Here is an 18,439-nt window from a genome sequence, read left to right as displayed (position 1 = left end):
CTCTCCCCTATGTCAGGAAGCCCTCCAGCTGTGGGAGTTCTGCATAGCCCACTCCATTCACCTGGAAGAATCCTATCTACCAGGAGTTCAGAACGCACTGGCGGACCACCTCAGCAGGTCCTTCTGCAATCACGAGTGGTTTCCCCAGGTTGATCTGTTCGCCCCCCAGAGCAACAGAAAGTTCCCAATGTTCTGCTCCTTCCAGAGACACAGCCCAGGCTCAATCATGGACGCATTCCTGCTACTCTTGGGAGGCCGCCTGCTCTATGGCTTTCTCCCATTCCCTACTCCAGGTCCACAGGGATGAAGCAGAGATAATTCTGGTAGCACCAGCATGACCTCGACAACACTGCTACACCATACTCCTGGAACTGTCAGTGGACACCCCTGGCACGTTGCCTCTCCTCCCCGACCTGATCACTCAAGACCACAGTCACCTTCATCACCCCGACCTGCAGTCCCTCCACCTCACAGCTTGGAAGCTTCATGGCTGAATCCCATGGAGCTTCTAAGGGAGGTCCTACTCGGAAGCAGAAAGCCCTCCACTAGAGCCACATATCTGGCAAAGTGGAAAAGATGTACTTGTTGGTGTGACCAGCGTTGTACACCCCCTCTCCAGGCACCTGTACCTCTCATCTTAGAGTACCTTCTGTGCCTGAAACAGCAAGACCTGGCAGTGTCCTCCATAAAGGTACACCTCACTGCTATCTCGGCCTTCCTACGGTTGGTCGGTTCCTCAATGGTCTGGAATGGCTACATCCCCAGATCAGATAGCCTGTCCCTGCGTGGGACCTTAACTTGGTCCTCTCCAGGCTAATGGGGCCCCCATTTGAACCACTGGTGACTTGCTCCCTTCTCTGTCGTGGAAGGTAGCCTTTCTCGTTGCCATTACTTCAGCAAGGAGGGTGTCTGAGTTAAATTTTTTTATTTTAAAGGCCCTTACCTCAGACCCACCTCATACAGCTTTCCACAGGGATAAGGTGCAACTTAGACCTCACCCGGCCTTTCTTCCTAAGGTTGTGTCACGCTTCCACACTAATCAGGACATTTTCCTGCCGGTTTTTTATCCTAAGCCTCATGCCAGTAGCCATGAGCAGAGGCTGCACTCCCTGAATGTTCGGCAAGCACTAACTTTTTACATCAAGCTCACTAAGTCATTCAGGGAGTTGAACCAGTTGTTCATAGCGGTGGCAGACCGGATGAAAGGGCTCCTGGTCTTAGCTCAAAGAATATCTTCCTGGATTACGTCATGCATCCACACATGCTATAAGCTAGCCAAAATACCAGCCCCGGCTCTTACAACACACTCCCCAAGGGCTCAGGCCTCATCAGCGGCATTCCTGGCCCAGGTCCCAATACAAGAAATCTGCAGGGCAGCAACTTGGTCCTCAGTACATACATTCACCTCTCATTACGCCATCATCCAGCATGCCAGAGATGATGCGGCTTTCGGCAGAACGGTGCTCCAATCAGTGATTCCATAACTAGGCTTGGAATTGGAATTGATATGAGCAATCACTCAAAGAAGAAAAAACAGTTACCTTCTCGTAACTGTTGTTCTTCGAGATAGGTTTGGAATGGATACGAGCAACACATCTGCCTTCCCCTCTGTCGGAGTAACTGGCAAGAAGAAACTGAGGAGGCGCCAGGTTGGCAGGGTCATATATTGAGCGCCATGAAGGCGCCACTCCAGGGGGCTCCACAGCCAACCCACGGGTGCTGCTAGGGAATAAACTTTCCGATGACTGTGCATGCAGCAAGCACACACCTAATTGGAATAGATATGAGCAACACATCTCAAAGAACAACAGTTACGAGAAGGTGAGTAACTTTTTTTCTGTTGTTTTTTTTTTGACTGCTGCTGCACATTGAGCGGATGTTTTCAAAGAGCTATGCACAATGACTCCAAGATCTCTTTCTTGAGTGGTAACAGCTAATTTAGATCCCATCATTTTGTATGTATAATTGGGATTATGTTTTCTAATTTGCATTTATCAACGTTGAATTTCCATTTGATAAATTGAATCCATTTTGTTGCCCAGTCACTCAGTTTTGAGAGATCCTTTTGTAGCTCTTCGCAGTCTGCCTGGGACTTAACTATTGTGAGTAGGGGTCCCTGCCATTCTCCATGTCATTATGAATGTAGATCTGAAAGGCTGACCATGTTTTTATTTCATAAATGTAAAGGTCAGAAAGCACCACTGTGATCATCCAGTCTGACCCCTTATATAACAGGCCACAGAATTTCACACAGAAATTCCTGTATTGAGCCCAATAATTTGTGATTAAATTACATTATATATTTTAGAAAGATGTAGTGATTCCAGGTGATGGAGATTTTATGACAGCCTTCAGTAATCTGTTCTAGTGGGTAATTACTCTCACTTTAAAATGTGCATAATATTGGTGTCTGTTTGAAATTGTGTGTTGTACATTTGATCTACATTTTGTAGCTATTCCAGGAAACATTTCTGATAAGAAAGAAATTAGGAGTGTATTCAGCTTTGTATTCTTTCTCTGACATGAGTGTGGTATGTGGAGATAAGACTAGTTGTCATTATTAAGCTATTAAATAACGTAGTGTTAGAAGGTTTGAGTTAAAATTGTGCATTATAGTTTGATGTGTGACTTGAGGATGATAGTATTGTTGAATTTAAAGTGTGTGTGTTAGAGAGTTTATCGGCGTGTTGGTGTCATTTATGTCTTATGATGGCACTGGGCTAATGCTTGGAAACTGCATGTGAAAGGTGTCTTTAGCTTAGAATTTCCTTGCTTTTTAGTATTTGCATTATGAGGAAATTCACTTGAGAAATGTTGATTCTAAGGCCTTACTATACTATAAATCTCATCAGTTTAACTGGATTGATTTAGACACCAATGACCAAATTAAGCTAAAGCAATATTGAAACTGATTCAAGTGGGTCTATGTAACAGGGTTGGGACTCACCACCCAGCACCTCCTGCTGGTCGTCTCGGGAATTAGCTCAGTCCAGAGGAACGCCCTCTTCTGGTGGTGTCCCACCCGTTGTCTTGCCCTTGGTTGGCATCTGAGCCCACACTGCTCTCCAGCTCGCGGCATCCTCTTCAGGGGCACTGCCCTCCGGCAGTGCCCCTCAGTCCATCCACACCCCCTTCGGGGGGGGGGGGGTAACAGAAGTCTATGCACCAGCCTCAGCAGCCTGCCACAACCCCCAAGTCTAGCCCCTCTTACATCAGGGGGCAGGTTGCAGCCTGACTCAGCCCCTGCTCCATGGCCCAGTGCAGCACAAGGGGGAAAGAGGGGGACCCAGGTCCGCCCGCTATTCTGGGTCCCAATCCAGGGACCCTCTAACGGCAGCCTCTTGGCCCTCCTTCTCTCCCTTTGCCTTCAGCCTTCCCTGGGTCACTTCCCCTCTGACCCCATTGCACCCTCTAGGCCCTTCTATTCAGGGCTGGCAGTCTGGCAGGTACCAGGCTGAAACTCCACTCTGCTTCCCTGAGCCTGCCCAGCGCCTCAGCAGGCAGACTTTCATAGAATCATAGAATATCAGGATTGGAAGGGACCTCAGGAGGTCATCTAGTCTCAAAGCAGGACCAATCCCCAGACAGATTTTTGCCTCAGATCCCTAAATGGCCCCCTCATGGATTGAACTCGCAACCCTGGATTTAGCAGGCCAATGCTCAAACCACTGAGCCATCCCTCCCCCCTTCCTCTCTGAAGGTCTGGGGCAGACTGAGTGCTTTCTCCCTGAGCAGCCTTTTTATAGGGCTGAGCCTGGCCCTGATTGGCTCCCAATAAGCTCTTCTCCAATTGGCTGCCTATTTGCACAGGCTCACTGGCCTGCTGCAGCCTAAATTCTCCAGGAGTGGGACACCCGCCCCACTACAGTCTACATAAGGGGTTTGCACTGGTTTAAGTAGATCAGTTTTAAATCAGTTTTAGTTAAATCAGTGCATTTTTCTAGTAAAGACTAGAGCTAAGTTAATTTGTATGGAAATTGTTATATGGGCCCTAGATGACCTGCAGCATGAGGGGCAGATAAAATATGAATGAAATTAAAGTCGCAAGTGCCTTTCATCTGAGGATCTCCAAGCAATCTGAAAGTATTAATTAAATAGATCTCATACTCCCCCGAGAAGTAGGTCAGTATCAATTATCCCCATTTTATAGATGGGGAAATTGAGATACAGGAAAGAGAAGTTCCCAAGGTAAAAGAGCAAGTCAAAGGCATGGCTGCGAATGGGATCCAGGAATCCTCACTCCCAGTTCCTTTGCTTTAACCCACTAAAAATAAATAAATTAAATAAAAATAAAATCATAGAATATGACCCAAACTCCCTTGCTAGAGCAAGGAATAGAATCTAGAGTATCCTGACTTCCCTTGCTACAACGCTCTAGGACCCACTTCCCACCCAGAGCTGTAGGAATCCTGATTCCCAATCTCCCTGTGCTAACCCATTAAACCCCATCCCATTCCAAAGCTGTCAGTTAGTCATCTCAGATGCAATGGAGGCTTTGACTCCTTGATCTTAATGCCTTATCCACTAGATCTACTTTTCTCTCTGGGAACTATCCACCCTAGGGATAGAGTCTGTGAGAGGGCGCATATCCAAGAGCAGAGATGGGATAGTCTCTCTCTGTGTGGCTCTGAGGAAACCCCACCTGGAATCATGCACTCAGCCATTGACCCCTCAATCCCAGAAAGACAGTGACAAGCTGGGAGAGCTCAGAGAAGAGCCACCGAAAACACTTCAAAGATCAAAGGGGTCTAGTTCTGAGGAAAGATTCAGAGTTAAATGGGCCAGATTTTGTTTGTGGCTTGCAAAGTCAAGTTAAAGTGCACATGCTTGTGTATATTGGGCATTCCTGCAGATGTACAGCGTGAACAGGACTTGTCAGCATCTCTGTATAATAAGCTTGTTGCAAATGTGGTGCATTCATGGATGTGTGTATTGTTGGGGCTGAGTTTGCATAATGTAACCCCCAGCAAAGGCCACTTGGAGACCATTTCTCTGGGTGAGCTATGACTGTTACGTAACTGGGCAAGAGTATTAAGGTCTGGACTGCACTGAGACCAGCTGCAAAGAACTGCTTATAAAGTCAGAAGAATCATGATTGTGAACTTAAATGCTAATGTTTTTAAGCAGCTTCTTTTTTTTTTTAATCCCTCCTTTAAGTAAAAAAGTAACCAGGGAAATGAAATGTAAAAACAATTTGCGATAATGTAAAAATTCAACACCCCAAATACTGAGGGGACCGATTTCTTCCATCACATGGGTGCCACTCCACTACAATGGGAGTAAGAGATAATAATCTTAAATAATTTTCTATGGACATCCAGTGAGCAAGCATTAAGATTATTATCTCTTATTAGTGAAGATCCCCAGGTTTATAAATAAAAGATATGGCAACAGTAGTAATTTTTTGGCATTTATATCATGAGCTGAAATTTTGGTGTGAAGTGGCCTCATACACACAACTCACTCTCTTTTTCCATTTTTCTGTCTTTGTCTCCCTCTCCGTCTTTCAGGGTCCACTAAGAACCTGTAGTAGCTCTGGAGTGAGGCCCCCACCCCCCGCTTCCGGAGGAGCTGACCCTGCCCGAATCCCTGAGGCCATCATCTCAGTCTCCCGGGGAACAGTGGAAGTGGGGGAAAGTGACACAAATTTATGTTTTCATCCAACTGGGCCAAGGAGAATGGGGGTCCCACACCCAAAAGAATGAAGACTCGACAGAACAAAGACTCGGTATGTGAAAGGGGAGGAGGTGGTGGGGAATCAAGGACTGGAAAAGAAGGAGAGCTGTGGGTCAGGACTGAGGTGCATCAGAAAAGCTATGTGGTGAATGTAGGACTGGAGCAGTGGAATGCTGTGGGTTAACACTGAGGGCTTCAGCAGAGCTGGAAGGTGGGGCAGGGATTGCATAGCAGGGGGAGCTGCAGGGTGCACTCAGTGTGTTTTCTCTCATCTGAGATGTCAATGCGGAGTGGACGGAAGAAGGAGACTCCCGGACCCCGAGAGGAGCTCAGGTCACGGGGCCGAGCCTCCCCAGGTGGCATCAGCACTTCTAGCAGTGATGGCAAAACTGAGAAATCCCGGCAAACCAATAAGGTAGGAAACATTAGTGTGATATTGAGTGGTACCATGAGGTCCATCAAGAACCTGGCAGGGATTGGTTCTTCCATCCTGCCCTCAGGAACTTGCTTATCCCCCAACCATTTTACCAAGAGGTTATCCCCCACCAACCCTTTTCAGTGTTTGTTTTTGCTAGGTTGTGACCTGCTAGAGAAACCATGACTCCTAAATCCCCAAGGTCCTGTGTCAATCTGTCCAATCTGTCATTTTGTGTACAAATCACTTGTATGTCAGCTGTCTCTCACCCACTGTGGGAGCTTCGGGAAAGAGTTCCATGTGTGACCCTTCTTTCCTCTCCCTTGCAGAAAGGACGGGTGGAGGAGTCCTGTACCCCCAAGGGTAACAAGCAGGGCCGGATGGAGGAGATTTCAGAGAGTGAAGGGGAGGACAGCAATGCCCCCAAGAAAACCAAAACTGAGGTGAGTTTCCCTTTGCACCCCAAAAACACCTCCATGGTCTGGTGCAGGAAGAAAGCCTCTGGGAGTTCCCCTCCCTCCCTCTTGCGCTGGATCAGGTCCACGGAGCCGTCAAGCCTGCTGCCCTGGCTGCACTGGATCACACCATTGTGTTGGTTGTGGGCTGACAGGCTTTACCAAGCAAGACGAGACAATCCTCACCCATAAATAGGCCTCCTCCCACATTTCAGGGGCTTGGCCCAGTCGCAGCACTTCCCTTTCTGGGGCAGGAGGTGGCTCCCCAGAACCCAGGAGCATGTAGTTCCCCAGGATATCCCTGTCAGGTCTAGCATATCTTCCGTCCAACTTGTCCTCTGGGGTTGAGATCATGCTGGCCACAAATCATCACTTGCCGGATTTAGGTCTGGCTCAGCCAGCTAGTCTGGGACCTCCAAGCAGCCCTGGATGTGATCAGCTAGCTTGCTGCTTTGTCAATTCAGGGACACTGATTGTGTGTCTGGACTGTCTGGAACTGCCCTACAATGATTCTAGTTAAGTGGTTATATGAGTTAACACTCATGAATTCTCTTCCTGGCTCTGGGAGGGCTATAGGGCCTAACAGTTTAGAGCAGAGGAGACTGGGAATCAGGACTCCTGGTTTCTATTCTCAGCTCTTCCCCTGACTCAGTGTATGATCTTTGCCAAGTCCTTTCCCTCTCCTTATTACTGTTTGCATTTCAGTGGTGTCTAGAAGCCCCAACCAAGATTGGGCCTATTGCTGTAGGCGCTGTACAAACACGCAGTAAGAAAAAGCTGTGCTCCAAAGAGCTTACCTCTAAATAGACAAGACAGGTGCAGGATTTTTAAGCTCTTTGGAGTGGGGCCTTCTTGTTATATGTGAGTACAGCACCCAGCACATTGGGGTCCTGATCCATAATGGGTTTCCTACACGTGACTGCAATCCACAGAATACTAATACCATTTTACAGAAAGGAAACTGAGGCACGGAGAGGTGAAGTGACTGGACCAGTGTCACACAGGTCTGTGGCAGAGCAAGGGATTGATTCCAGATCTCCCAAGTCCCAGTCTAATACCTTAACTACAAGACCATGCTTCCTGTGTAACAGGGGTATCAGATATCTGGCCTGCATGATGTGTTCGTGTGGTCTGCAGGACATAGTTACATTCTCCAGAATCTCTGCTTTCATTTTTTAGAAAAGTAAGTTTCTTGCCCTTCTGCTTGCAGAAATGACCTTTTGAATGTGACCCGAGTGTAACTGATTCAGTGTTGTCTGCCTGGGTCTGCAGACAGCCTGAAATGAGGACTCAGAGGAGGGAACTCCTCAGTCCCTATTGGGTCTTTTGCTCTTTACACAACAAACATAATATGAAGGAACCACATAGGCACAGTGCGGTCCAAGGACATTCAGAGGAGATTCACAGAGACAGGAACAGAGAAGGTGGGGAGCAATAGAGAAAGGGGGATGGGAAGGAAGAGACATGAGGGGCAGAGATAGCAATGGCCCAACAGGCTGTGGGTTTCCTTCCTCAGTGCTGAATGTGACGATAAGGCATTAAACAAATAATAAATAATCACTGAATATTTAGTTAGTTCATAAAGGCCATATTCTCCCCTTGATCTCTGTACAAATCTCCCACTGCTGTGGAGGAGAATAGTCCTGAATTATAGCCTGGACCACAGACCAGAATTCGGCTCTTTCTTCCAAATACGTTTGTGTCACGGAGTATTGGGGAACTCAGGGCCCTGCACCCCCGGCTTCCTGCGATTCACCATGACTCTCAGCCAGCCAGTAGCAGAAGGTTTATTTGGATGACAGGAATACAGTCCAAGACAGGTCTTGCAGGCACAGACAACAGGGCCCCCCTCAGTTAGGTCCGGCTTGGGGTCCCAGGGCATGCCAGCCCACCCCCCTTTGGGGGGTCAGAGCCATCTCTGCCTCCCAGCCATCTCTCCAGCCTCCTTCTCGCACTCTCCTTTTGCGACCCCTCCCACAGCCTTTGTTCAGTTTCCCGGGCTAAGGAGTCGCCTCCCCTTCAACCCCTTCCTGGGTTCTCATGTTACACACTCAGGTATGCGCCCTCGGGCAGATCCCATCCTGCAATGCAGACTATCCCAGCACACTCCCCTGTCAGCATTCACAGACCACCGTGAGAACAGGCCCAGTTCGTCACATCTCTCCCCCCTTCGAGACCGAACTGAGCAGGGTCACTTTAGCCAGTGACCCGGGGAAGTTCGAACCTACCCCCGTTCCCATGGATGCCCCCGCATCCCTCCCCTTCCTTGGTGAGAATTACACCAGGCCCCTCCAGTTTCACGCCCCCCCTTAGGTCGGGGGTGCTTGATGGCACTCGCAGTTCGCATGTGGGAAGGTTTATGCGGCCTGTGCCCTTTTCCCACCCCCATACCTCTGGGGTTCCAACTGGGCTGTGGTCTTCTCCCAGCGCTCCAGTCTGGAGGTCTGTGCTTTGGGCTCTCTTGGTTTAGAGCCGCCCTTTTTACCTTGGCCACCCTCCGAAAAGGCTCCTCTATGCTGGGCAAGGGTCCTAAAGCTGTTTTCCCCTTGTCCCAGGCCTTCCTCCCCCTCTGACAGGGGTCACAGGATCCGCAGTACTGTCGGACAGTAGCAAAGACCCCAGGCCAGTAAAAGCTCCGTAGCAGCCTCTGCTGGGTACGCCAGGTTCCCTGGTGCCCTGAGAGGGGAATGTCATGGGCCCGGCACAGCAGCTGGCGGCGATACTTCTGGGGTACCACCAGCTGCCTCCTGATCCCCCCTGACTCCATTTTCCCTGGGGGAGCCCATTCTCGGTACAGGAACCCCTTCTCCCACAGGAATCCTTTCCGGCCACCTCGTCCCATGGTCTGTACCGCATTGAGGTCGGCCAGGTCCCTTATCTTCCGCAAGGAGGGATCTCTCTGCAACTCGGCCTGGAACTCAGCAGCTGGGACGGGGATGGCCACCTGCTCTTTCTCGCCCGCTGGGTCCGAAGCTGCAGCCTCCCTGAGCCGCGTCCCTGGGCGTTCCCTCCCCACCAGGTTAGAGTCCCGCGCTTCAGGCAAGGCACCCCCCCCCAAGGCCAGGGCGCAGTGCCCCTCGCTGGCTCTGACCGCGGGTCACAACTAAGGCGGTCTGGGGGCTGCTGGGCCAGTCCTCTAGGTCCCCCCCCATCAACACCTCAGTGGGCAAATGGTGGTGCACTCCCACGTCCTTGGGGCCCTCCTTGGCCCCCCATTTCAGGTGTACCCTCGCTACGGGAACCTTGAATGGGGTCCCGCCCACCCCGGTCAGGGTCAGGAAGGTGTTGGGCACCACCCGATCTGGGGCCACCACCTCGGGCCGGGCCAGTGTCACCTCTGCGCCCGTGTCCCAGTAACCATAAACTTCCTTCCCATCCACCTCCAGGGGAACAAGGCACTCGCTCCGCAGGGACAGCCCCGCGCCAACCCTGTAAACGGAGAACTTTGAATCCGGAGCATCTGGCCCCCCAGAGAAGCTGGCCTGGGGCTCTCCTCCCTCCTTAGCAGGTGGTACTCTGCCAGCCCCCCTTCCCTGGGAATGCTGCCTCTCGCCGGGCTGGGTCTCTACCCAGTCAACCCTCTGTGGGTTCGGCCTGCTCAGTCTGTCCCTGAGCTTGGGGCACTGGGCCCGTATGTGGCCCTTTTGGCCACAGTGGTAGCAGCCCATGTCCCATGGGTCCCCTTGAGTGGGTCGGATGGTCCTGATGCCGGATGTTCCCCTCTGATGGGGTTTTTCTGTATTTTCCCACGGGGAGGTCCCATGGTGACTCTCTCTCTGCGTTGTGGTGGGATTGCTCCTTTGGGACTCCTCCCTGCCACCCCCTGACCGGCTCTTTACAAACTCATCAGCCAGCTGCCCGGCGTGTCGCGGGTTCTCTGGCTTTCTGTCCACCAACCACAGCCTCAGGTCGGATGGGCACCGCTCATACAGTTGCTCCAGTACCAGCAGTTTAATCAGGTCCTCCTTCGTCTGGGCCCCACCAGCCCACTTGCTGGCGTATCTTTCCATGCGGGCGGCTAGTTGCAGATATGAGATCTCAGGGGTTTTATCTTGACTCCGGAACCTTTCCCGGTACATCTCAGGAGTCAGCCCAAACTCTCGTAGCAGGGCCTTTTTGAATAGTTCGTAGTCCCCTTTCTCTGCCTCTCCCAGTTGGCGGTACAATGCCACGGATTTGGGGTCCAGTAAGGGGGTAAGGACCCGGAGTCTGTCCGCGGGCTCCACCCGGTGCAGCTCGCAGGCCGTCTCAAAGGCCTCCAGGAAGTCATCCATGTCCTCCCCCTCCTTGTATGGGGGCATGATGCACTTATCAAAGCTCCGTGCAGTCCTGGGTCCCCCCTCACTCACCGCAGCCGGGGGTTCGCTGCCCTTCAATCTCGCCAGTTCCAGGTCATGCTGACGCTGTCTCTCATTCTCCTGTCTCTGTCTCTCATTCTCCTCCCGTTCCTGCTGACGCTGTCTCTCTTCACGCTGATGCTGTCTCTCTTTCTCCTCCCGTTCATGCTGTCTCTGTCGTTCACGATCCTCCAGCTCCCTCAGTTTTAGCTCTTTCTCCCATTCCAGCCAATTCCGCTCCCCGGATGCCGAACGTCGCCGGGAGGATCCTCTGCTGGCCGGCGAGCTTCGCCGGGGGGACCCCCTGCTGGCCGGGGGGGTCACGGCGCCTTCGGTATTTGCTGGGCTCCTCCCCACCCTTCCCCTAGGCATAGGAAGGAGGGGTCTCGGGAAGCCCTCAGCAGCCGGCTGACCACTCCCAGCTGGGACAGACACTGGTGCCTGCGCTGCATTTGCCAGGCTGCTTCCCTGAGACACAGGGATCAGTTCATTCGCGCGATCTTCCGCCTCCAGCTGGGCAATGAGCTGTTCTTTGGTGAGCCTCCCAATGCGCAGCCGCCTCTCCTTGCACAGCTCCACCAGGTCGCTCTTAAGCCGCTTGGCATACATCTTCCTGCTGGCCACTCACCGGCCTGTGTGCTCACAGCTCCCCACAGTTCCCAGGGGGCCCCCTAGTGTGCCAGCCCTTCTCGAGGTCACCACCTCTCTGCCAGGGTCGAGCTGCAGACTCCTCCGCCCCTGGGACCACTCGCTGCGATCTCCCCGGGGGACCCTGTTACTGCAAAAGTCCTTCTCGCTGGTCACACACTCCCAGGGGTAATAACCGTCTCTCTCTCACTCTTCAGCGTGCCTGGTCCCCGTCAATCCCCCTTCGTTTTACTGCTCCCCAGTCACTTACTGCGGGAAGCGCCGTCCACGGGGTGCAGTAGATCCCGCCGCTGCCACCAGTTGTCACGGAGTATTGGGGAACTCAGGGCCCTGCACCCCCGGCTTCCTGCGATTCACCATGACTCTCAGCCAGCCAGTAGCAGAAGGTTTATTTGGATGACAGGAATACAGTCCAAGACAGGTCTTGCAGGCACAGACAACAGGGCCCCCCTCAGTTAGGTCCGGCTTGGGGTCCCAGGGCATGCCAGCCCACCCCCCTTTGGGGGGTCAGAGCCATCTCTGCCTCCCAGCCATCTCTCCAGCCTCCTTCTCGCACTCTCCTTTTGCGACCCCTCCCACAGCCTTTGTTCAGTTTCCCGGGCTAAGGAGTCGCCTCCCCTTCAACCCCTTCCTGGGTTCTCATGTTACACACTCAGGTATGCGCCCTCGGGCAGATCCCATCCTGCAATGCAGACTATCCCAGCACACTCCCCTGTCAGCATTCACAGACCACCATGAGAACAGGCCCAGTTCGTCACAGTTTGACACTCCTGCTTTATAACTGTTCTCTGTGCGTCAATTACCCCCTCTGTCAAATAGGGCCAATGATACTTACCGACCTCCCCGGGGTCATGAGACTTAATTCATGAATGTCTGTCAAATAAGTGGAGCTTTGCAAATGGAAGGCACTAGGATTGTTATAAATACACTGCCAAAGGACATCTGCTTCCATCTGCTGTGAATCTGTTGCCTTTACCTTTTCTGGGACATGAATAAAGTAGGGCCAGGGGAGGAGGAGCATCTCACAACCTTCTTTGGTGCCTCCAGAGAGGAGAGTCACTGGGGACTACATGTAAGGGGTGTCAGAAAAGGGTGACCTTCCTTCTCAGCTCCTATAGCGAGGGGCTGAGAACTTCAGAAAGGAGAATCTCTGGGGCTCAGAAAGGGTTAACTTTTTTGCTCATGCTCTGAGGGGCTGTCTGATATCTCCCTCTTCTCTGTACCTCAGGAGCTACCATGTCCCCAGTCTCCCTCGGATGTTGACAGCCTTGATGGTCACAGCTTCAATGATGAGATGAGCAGTGACCCACGGGACATTGACCAGGACAACCGGAGCACCTCGCCCAGTGTCTACAGCCCAGGCAGTGTGGAGAATGACTCAGACTCGTCCTCTGTGCTGTCCCAAGGGCCATCCCACTCCTACCATCATCCCTCACTGTTCCCCCAGAGTCCCCCACCTGCCCCTCCAATTGACAGCCTAGCCCGTCCACTCGAGCCAGGTTTCAGCCTAGCAGGCGAGGTCCACCCTCAGGCCCCTGCAGGTGGATACCACTCTCAACTTGAGACTCAGGCATCGAGGATTTTCCAGGCCCAGGCACCACCAGTGCCTGCCTCCTCTTCCTCTTCCTCTGCTACACATGCTCCTCTTTATCCCACTGCCAGTGTGGTCCAGGGGGGGCCCAAAGCCACTACTGGAGGGGGGGGCCTCCCAGTGCCAGGAGGGCGTGAACAGACCCTTGGTGCCAAGCACAACCCACCACCCACTACTCCCATCTCCCTGGCCTCTGTGGCAGGGGGGCTACCCCCTCAGAAGACTTCCCCAGGCAACCCCCTGGTAGCACCCCCAGCTTCTGCCCCCTCCTTCCCCCATGTCACAGCCAACCTGCCTCCCCCACCAGCCCTGCGCCCACTGAATAATGCGTCCACCAACTCCAACTCGCCTGGGATGGTGGGGCAGGCATTGAGTGGGCACCTCCCATCGCCCCACGGGATGGGGCAGGACAAGGCACCTGCCCCACCCCCCTCACGTTACCCCTATGCCCCCCCTCCACCCAGCTCTTCTGCTCAGTACCCTCCACCTCCCCCTGCCCAGGCCCTGCCCAGCTACAGTGCCTCCTATGCCCACTCTTTCCCCCCACCTAGTGGCCTCTCCATCTCCAGCCAGCCCCCCAAGTACACCCAGCCCTCTCTGCCCTCCCAGCCCGTGTGGAGCCAGGGTCCACCACCCTATGGCCGCCCCCTGGGCAACACCAGCTCCCACCCCACTGCCTCCTTCCCTGGCCAGCCCTCCCAGCAGCCACCACAGCAGCACCACCACCATGGCCATGGCACTGGAGGGGGGGTCTCCCCAGCCACAGCAGCTCCTCCCCAGCCACCTGGAGGTTACCCCCACCCCTTGGAGTCAGGCACTCATCACCCTTCACATGTTGCCTATGGGCTACGTCTCTACCCACCCCACAGCCAGGCCTCATACAGCCAGGCTCCTTCAGCCTCCTCTTCCTCCTCCTCCTCCTCCTCTTCCCAGGGGACATACCCAGGTGTCTGCGCTCACCCCCAAGGGCAGAGTCCTGCTGCCTACGCCTTCCCTCCACCACCTCCACCCTCACCTGCGCATGGAGCTGGCCCACCAGTCACCTCTGCCTCTGTCACCCTCTCCACTGTCATAGCCACCATGGCCTCTTCCTCAGCCCCCTACAAGACGGTGTCACCCCCTGCTCCTCCCTCCACTGTGGCCCCCTATGGGAAGCGGGCAGGCTCACCTGCCCCCACATTCCAGCCCCCAGCTCCCTACAAGCCAGGCTCACCCCCTTCTTCCTCCTCTTCATCGTTCCGTGCAGCCACGCCCCCCGGGTACAGAATGACCTCTTCTCCAGCCGCTGGCAGCTACAAGGCCCCTTCACCTGCTCCCACTGCCCCCCCATTGCCTGGCGGCATGGCAGCCCCTGCTCCCCACCTACCACCACTACCACTGAGCGCTGCACAGATCAAGCAAGAGCCGTCAGAGGAGTACGAGCCCCCGGAGAGCCCAATGCCGCCGGCTCGGAGTCCCTCACCAGCCCCCAAAGTGGTGGACGTACCAAGTCATGCCAGCCAGTCAGCCAGGTGAGCAGGGAAGAGCAAGACAGAGAGGGAAAAATAAGACAGAGGGAGGAACATGGAGACAGAGGGAGAAAAGAAGCGGGGAGAGGAGGGTGGGGGAAGGGCAGCTTTCCAGGGCCTGCAGCAACAAGTAACCCCCACTGGAGTCAAAAAGAGTGACCTATCCGGAGGGTGGGCCTTTGTGCTGGGCATCCAGGAAGGGCTGGGTCGCTGCAGCCCCTGCATAAATTAGAGCAACCCAGTTTGCAGGGGGGGCATCGTTGCAGCCCGACACAGTGCCTATACCAGGGAATTTTCTTGACTTTTGGTTTATGGTACCTGTAAGCTGTCACAGTGGCATACAGTAGTGGGAGAGGGGATGAGAATCTCACCCTGTGTGTTTGGGGAAGGAGATTGGGCCACAGAGGTAGGTTGCTGGATGCAAGTAAGGGAAAACCATATGAAAAATAAGGGACAACTCTTTATTTTAAGGGACATTTTAGGAAACACCATTTCCCTTAGCATATCATGTATTTGTCTCTCAAGTGTACGTTTTTTGTGTCCTCATATATACAATACAAATATCATAAGCTTCAGTGAACTGTTTAAAATGGTACTTATCAGTTTTCATACATTTCAATACATCTTTGTTCTGAAATCAATTCATAAAACTCTTTACATGTACAATTGAAATAAACTTTAATTTGAAGCTCAGCCTTAACAGAATCAATATTTAGCAAGTCTTTTTACACAAGGAAAATATTCTTTCTGCTGCTGCATTTGAGGTAGAAATGAACATAATAAATTCCATAAGTTTTAAGAAACTGGGAGAAGGAGCTGGCTACCGTGTTTCAAAGTCCCACCCTTTCCCCTGCACACAATATTCACTGAACCTTCTTTGCTGTAACATACTAGTGCCCATATGTGGCAAGCATTTGCTATTTACTTAGTCATTAATGAACCTTTCCCTTTCCAAAAGTTTTCTAAATTCTTCCTCGTATTTCCTTACCTGTGTTATAAGTATAAAAACAGTCCTGGGGTCGAGAAACTTCTGAATATTTAGTATGTTTTAACAACAAAGTCTCAAACATGAAGCCACATCCAAGATTTTTTATTTCAGGTGCACAAATCAGTGCAGTCTTAAGACAATACCAAAAGAGAAAAAATATTTGAGCTTTGTGGTTAGTTTTTCTTAAAAGTAGGGCTGTCAAGCAATTAAAGAAAATAATTGCAATTAAGCGCACGATTAATTGCACTGTTAATAATAGAATACTATTTATTTAAATATTTTTGGGTGTTTTCTACATTTTCAATATATTGATTTCAATTACAACACAGAATACAAAGTGTATAGTGCTCACTTTATATTATTATATTTTATTACAAATATTTGCACAGTAAAAACAAAAGAAATAGGTGAATTGAAAAATACTAATACAAGTACTGTAGTGCAATCTCTTTATCATGAAAATTGAACTTACAAATGTAGAATTATGTACAAAAAAACCTGCGTTCAAAAATAAAACAATGTAAAATTTTAGAGTCTGCAAGTCCACTCAGTCCTACTTCTAGTTCACTCAATCGCTGACAAACAAGTTTGTTTACATTTGCAGGAGATAATGCTGCCCGCTTCTTGTTTACAGTGTCACCTGAAAGTGAGATCAGGCATTCTCATGGCCCTGTTGTAGCCAGTGGTGCAAGATATTTATGTGCCAGATGCGCTAAAGATTCATATGTCCCTTCATGCTTCAATCACCATTCCAGAGGAAATGCTTCCATGCTGATGATGGGTTCTACTTGATAACAATCCAAAGCACTGTGGACTGATGCATGTTCATTTTCATTATCTGAGTCAGATGCCACCAGCAGAAGGTTGATTTTCTTTTTTGATGGTTTGGGTTCTGTAGTTTCTGCATCGGAGTGTTGCTCTGTTAAAACTTCTGAAAGCATGCTCCACACCTCGTCCCTCTCAGATTTTGGAAGGCACTTCAGATTCTTAAACCTCGGGTCGAGTGATGTAGCTATCTTTAGAAATCTCACATTGGTACCTTCTTTGCGTTTTGTAAAATCTGCAGTGAAAGTGTTCTTAAAATGAACAATGTGCTGAGTCATCATCCAAGACTGCTCTAACGTGAAATATATGGCAGAATGTGAGTAAAACAGAGCAGGGGACATACAATTCTTCTTCGAGTGATTGTTCATGTCCATTCCAAGCAGGTGAGTGCGTGCTGCGTGCACGCCAGCCGGAAGATTTTACCATAGCAGCATCTGTAGGGTCGGCTTCGGCGCCCCCTGGAGTGGCGCCTTCATGGCGTCGTATATAGGGGCCCGCCGACCCTCCACCCCCTCAGTTCCTTCTTACCACCGGTGACGGCTAGCTGGAACTTCACTTGCTCTTCAGCAATCTTGGCAATGTCCCGTTTCTTCCTTGCAAATAGTTCAGTTAGTTTTAGAGTTAGTGTAGATAGATAGTTGTTGGGGGGTTTTCCCCAACGCATTCGTCACCCGGCTGGGGCATGTCCAGGTCCCCAGGGTTTAAACTCTGTAAGGACTGCGGGAAGTTCATGCCAAAGAGTGACCCGCACTCTTCCTGCTTACGGTGCCTAGGAGAGAGCCACCAAAGAGACAGGTGCAGTATCTGCAGGGCATTCCGCCCCAGGACTCTCAAAGATAGAGAGCAGAGACTCAAAGTTTTACTAATGGAAGCGGCCCTGCGGCCACATTCGGACCCCGGGCTGGCTGACGCGGCGCCCAGCACTTCATCCTCGGCACATCATGAGGCTAAAGCCTCCAAACCCCGGCACCGGAGAGAGTCGGCACATAGGAAATCGGCCTATTCTCCAGCCCAGTGGCACCGCTCCCCAACGACAGTGGGTACTGCTCCCCCTAGGTCCTCCTATTCGGAGACCTCAGACTCGGAGGCGGACTCGTACCGCTCCACCAGATCGAGGAGCAGGCGGTCGACCTCGCGGGTGAACCTCCAGACTTATCCGCCGCAGTGGCAACAGCAGTGGCAACCGCCCCCCCAGTGGCCGTTCTGGACTCCATGGGCTTACCGTCAGTCCATGGGACAGGCGTACGGGCCCCGCTCAAGGTCCACATCGGTCTCATCAACGTCGGTGGCTCCGGCTCAAATGTCTCCACCACCGGCATCGCCGTCTGACAGGAATGTGCCACAACAGAACCTGGCACCGCCTAGTCAGATACTGGCACCAGCAGGGACCGTGGTTCCGACGCCGCAGGCACCACCCAGCACGCCTCATCGTTCAGTCTTGACCCCGGTACCGGCTGAGGTGCCGCATCCTGTACCTGCACCGGCCACGCAACCTGAGTACCGTGTGCCGCAGGGCCCCACAGAGGCCGAGGGTATAGAGGAAGGCCCTTTGCAGGTGATCTCCTCTCTTCCTCTCCGGATGATGCAGTCGCGGGAACTTCAGCGGCACCGGCCCTAGAGAACAACAGGATTCTCCAACAGTTACTCACGTGTGCAGCCCAGAGCCTCTCGATCCAAGCCAAGGAGATCGAAGTGGATACGGGTCCGGTGGTCGACATCCTGACCCCGTAAGGCCCATCCAGGGTAGCCCTACCTCTGATAAAAACTATTGCGGACACATCCCGCACCTTGTGGCAGATGCCGGCCTCATTAGCCCCCACGGCCAAGAGGCAGAGAGGCGATATTTTGTCCCCTCCAAGGGCCATGAAACATCTTTATGCCCACCCTCCCCCGGACTCCCTAGTGGTGGATGCGGCCAACCAAAGGGAGCGTCAGGGATTCCAAGGGGCTGCACCAAAAAACAGGGAGGCCAAGAAGTTGGACCTGTTTGGGAGAA

At 52.2% G+C, this 18,439-nt stretch overlaps 1 protein-coding gene across 1 annotated transcript in view; it reads left to right on the top strand.

The window, feature by feature from the left end:
• Window positions 1-18,439, top strand: part of ATN1 (atrophin 1) — an 80,991-nt gene that overhangs the window by 52,955 nt on the left and 9,597 nt on the right. Inside the window, exons 2-5 of the mRNA XM_054041448.1 lie at window positions 5,511-5,728; window positions 5,954-6,091; window positions 6,421-6,534; window positions 12,760-14,633. Coding sequence (XP_053897423.1) covers window positions 5,651-5,728; window positions 5,954-6,091; window positions 6,421-6,534; window positions 12,760-14,633 — 2,204 coding nt within the window. The 5' untranslated portion in view covers window positions 5,511-5,650. The remainder of the gene's footprint in view (window positions 1-5,510; window positions 5,729-5,953; window positions 6,092-6,420; window positions 6,535-12,759; window positions 14,634-18,439) is intronic.

The sequence above is a fragment of the Malaclemys terrapin genome, chromosome 1, assembly GCF_027887155.1.
Source record: "Malaclemys terrapin pileata isolate rMalTer1 chromosome 1, rMalTer1.hap1, whole genome shotgun sequence".
In the NCBI taxonomy this organism is placed as follows: Eukaryota; Metazoa; Chordata; order Testudines; family Emydidae; genus Malaclemys; species Malaclemys terrapin.
This window is presented reverse-complemented; position numbering and strand designations above follow the sequence as displayed.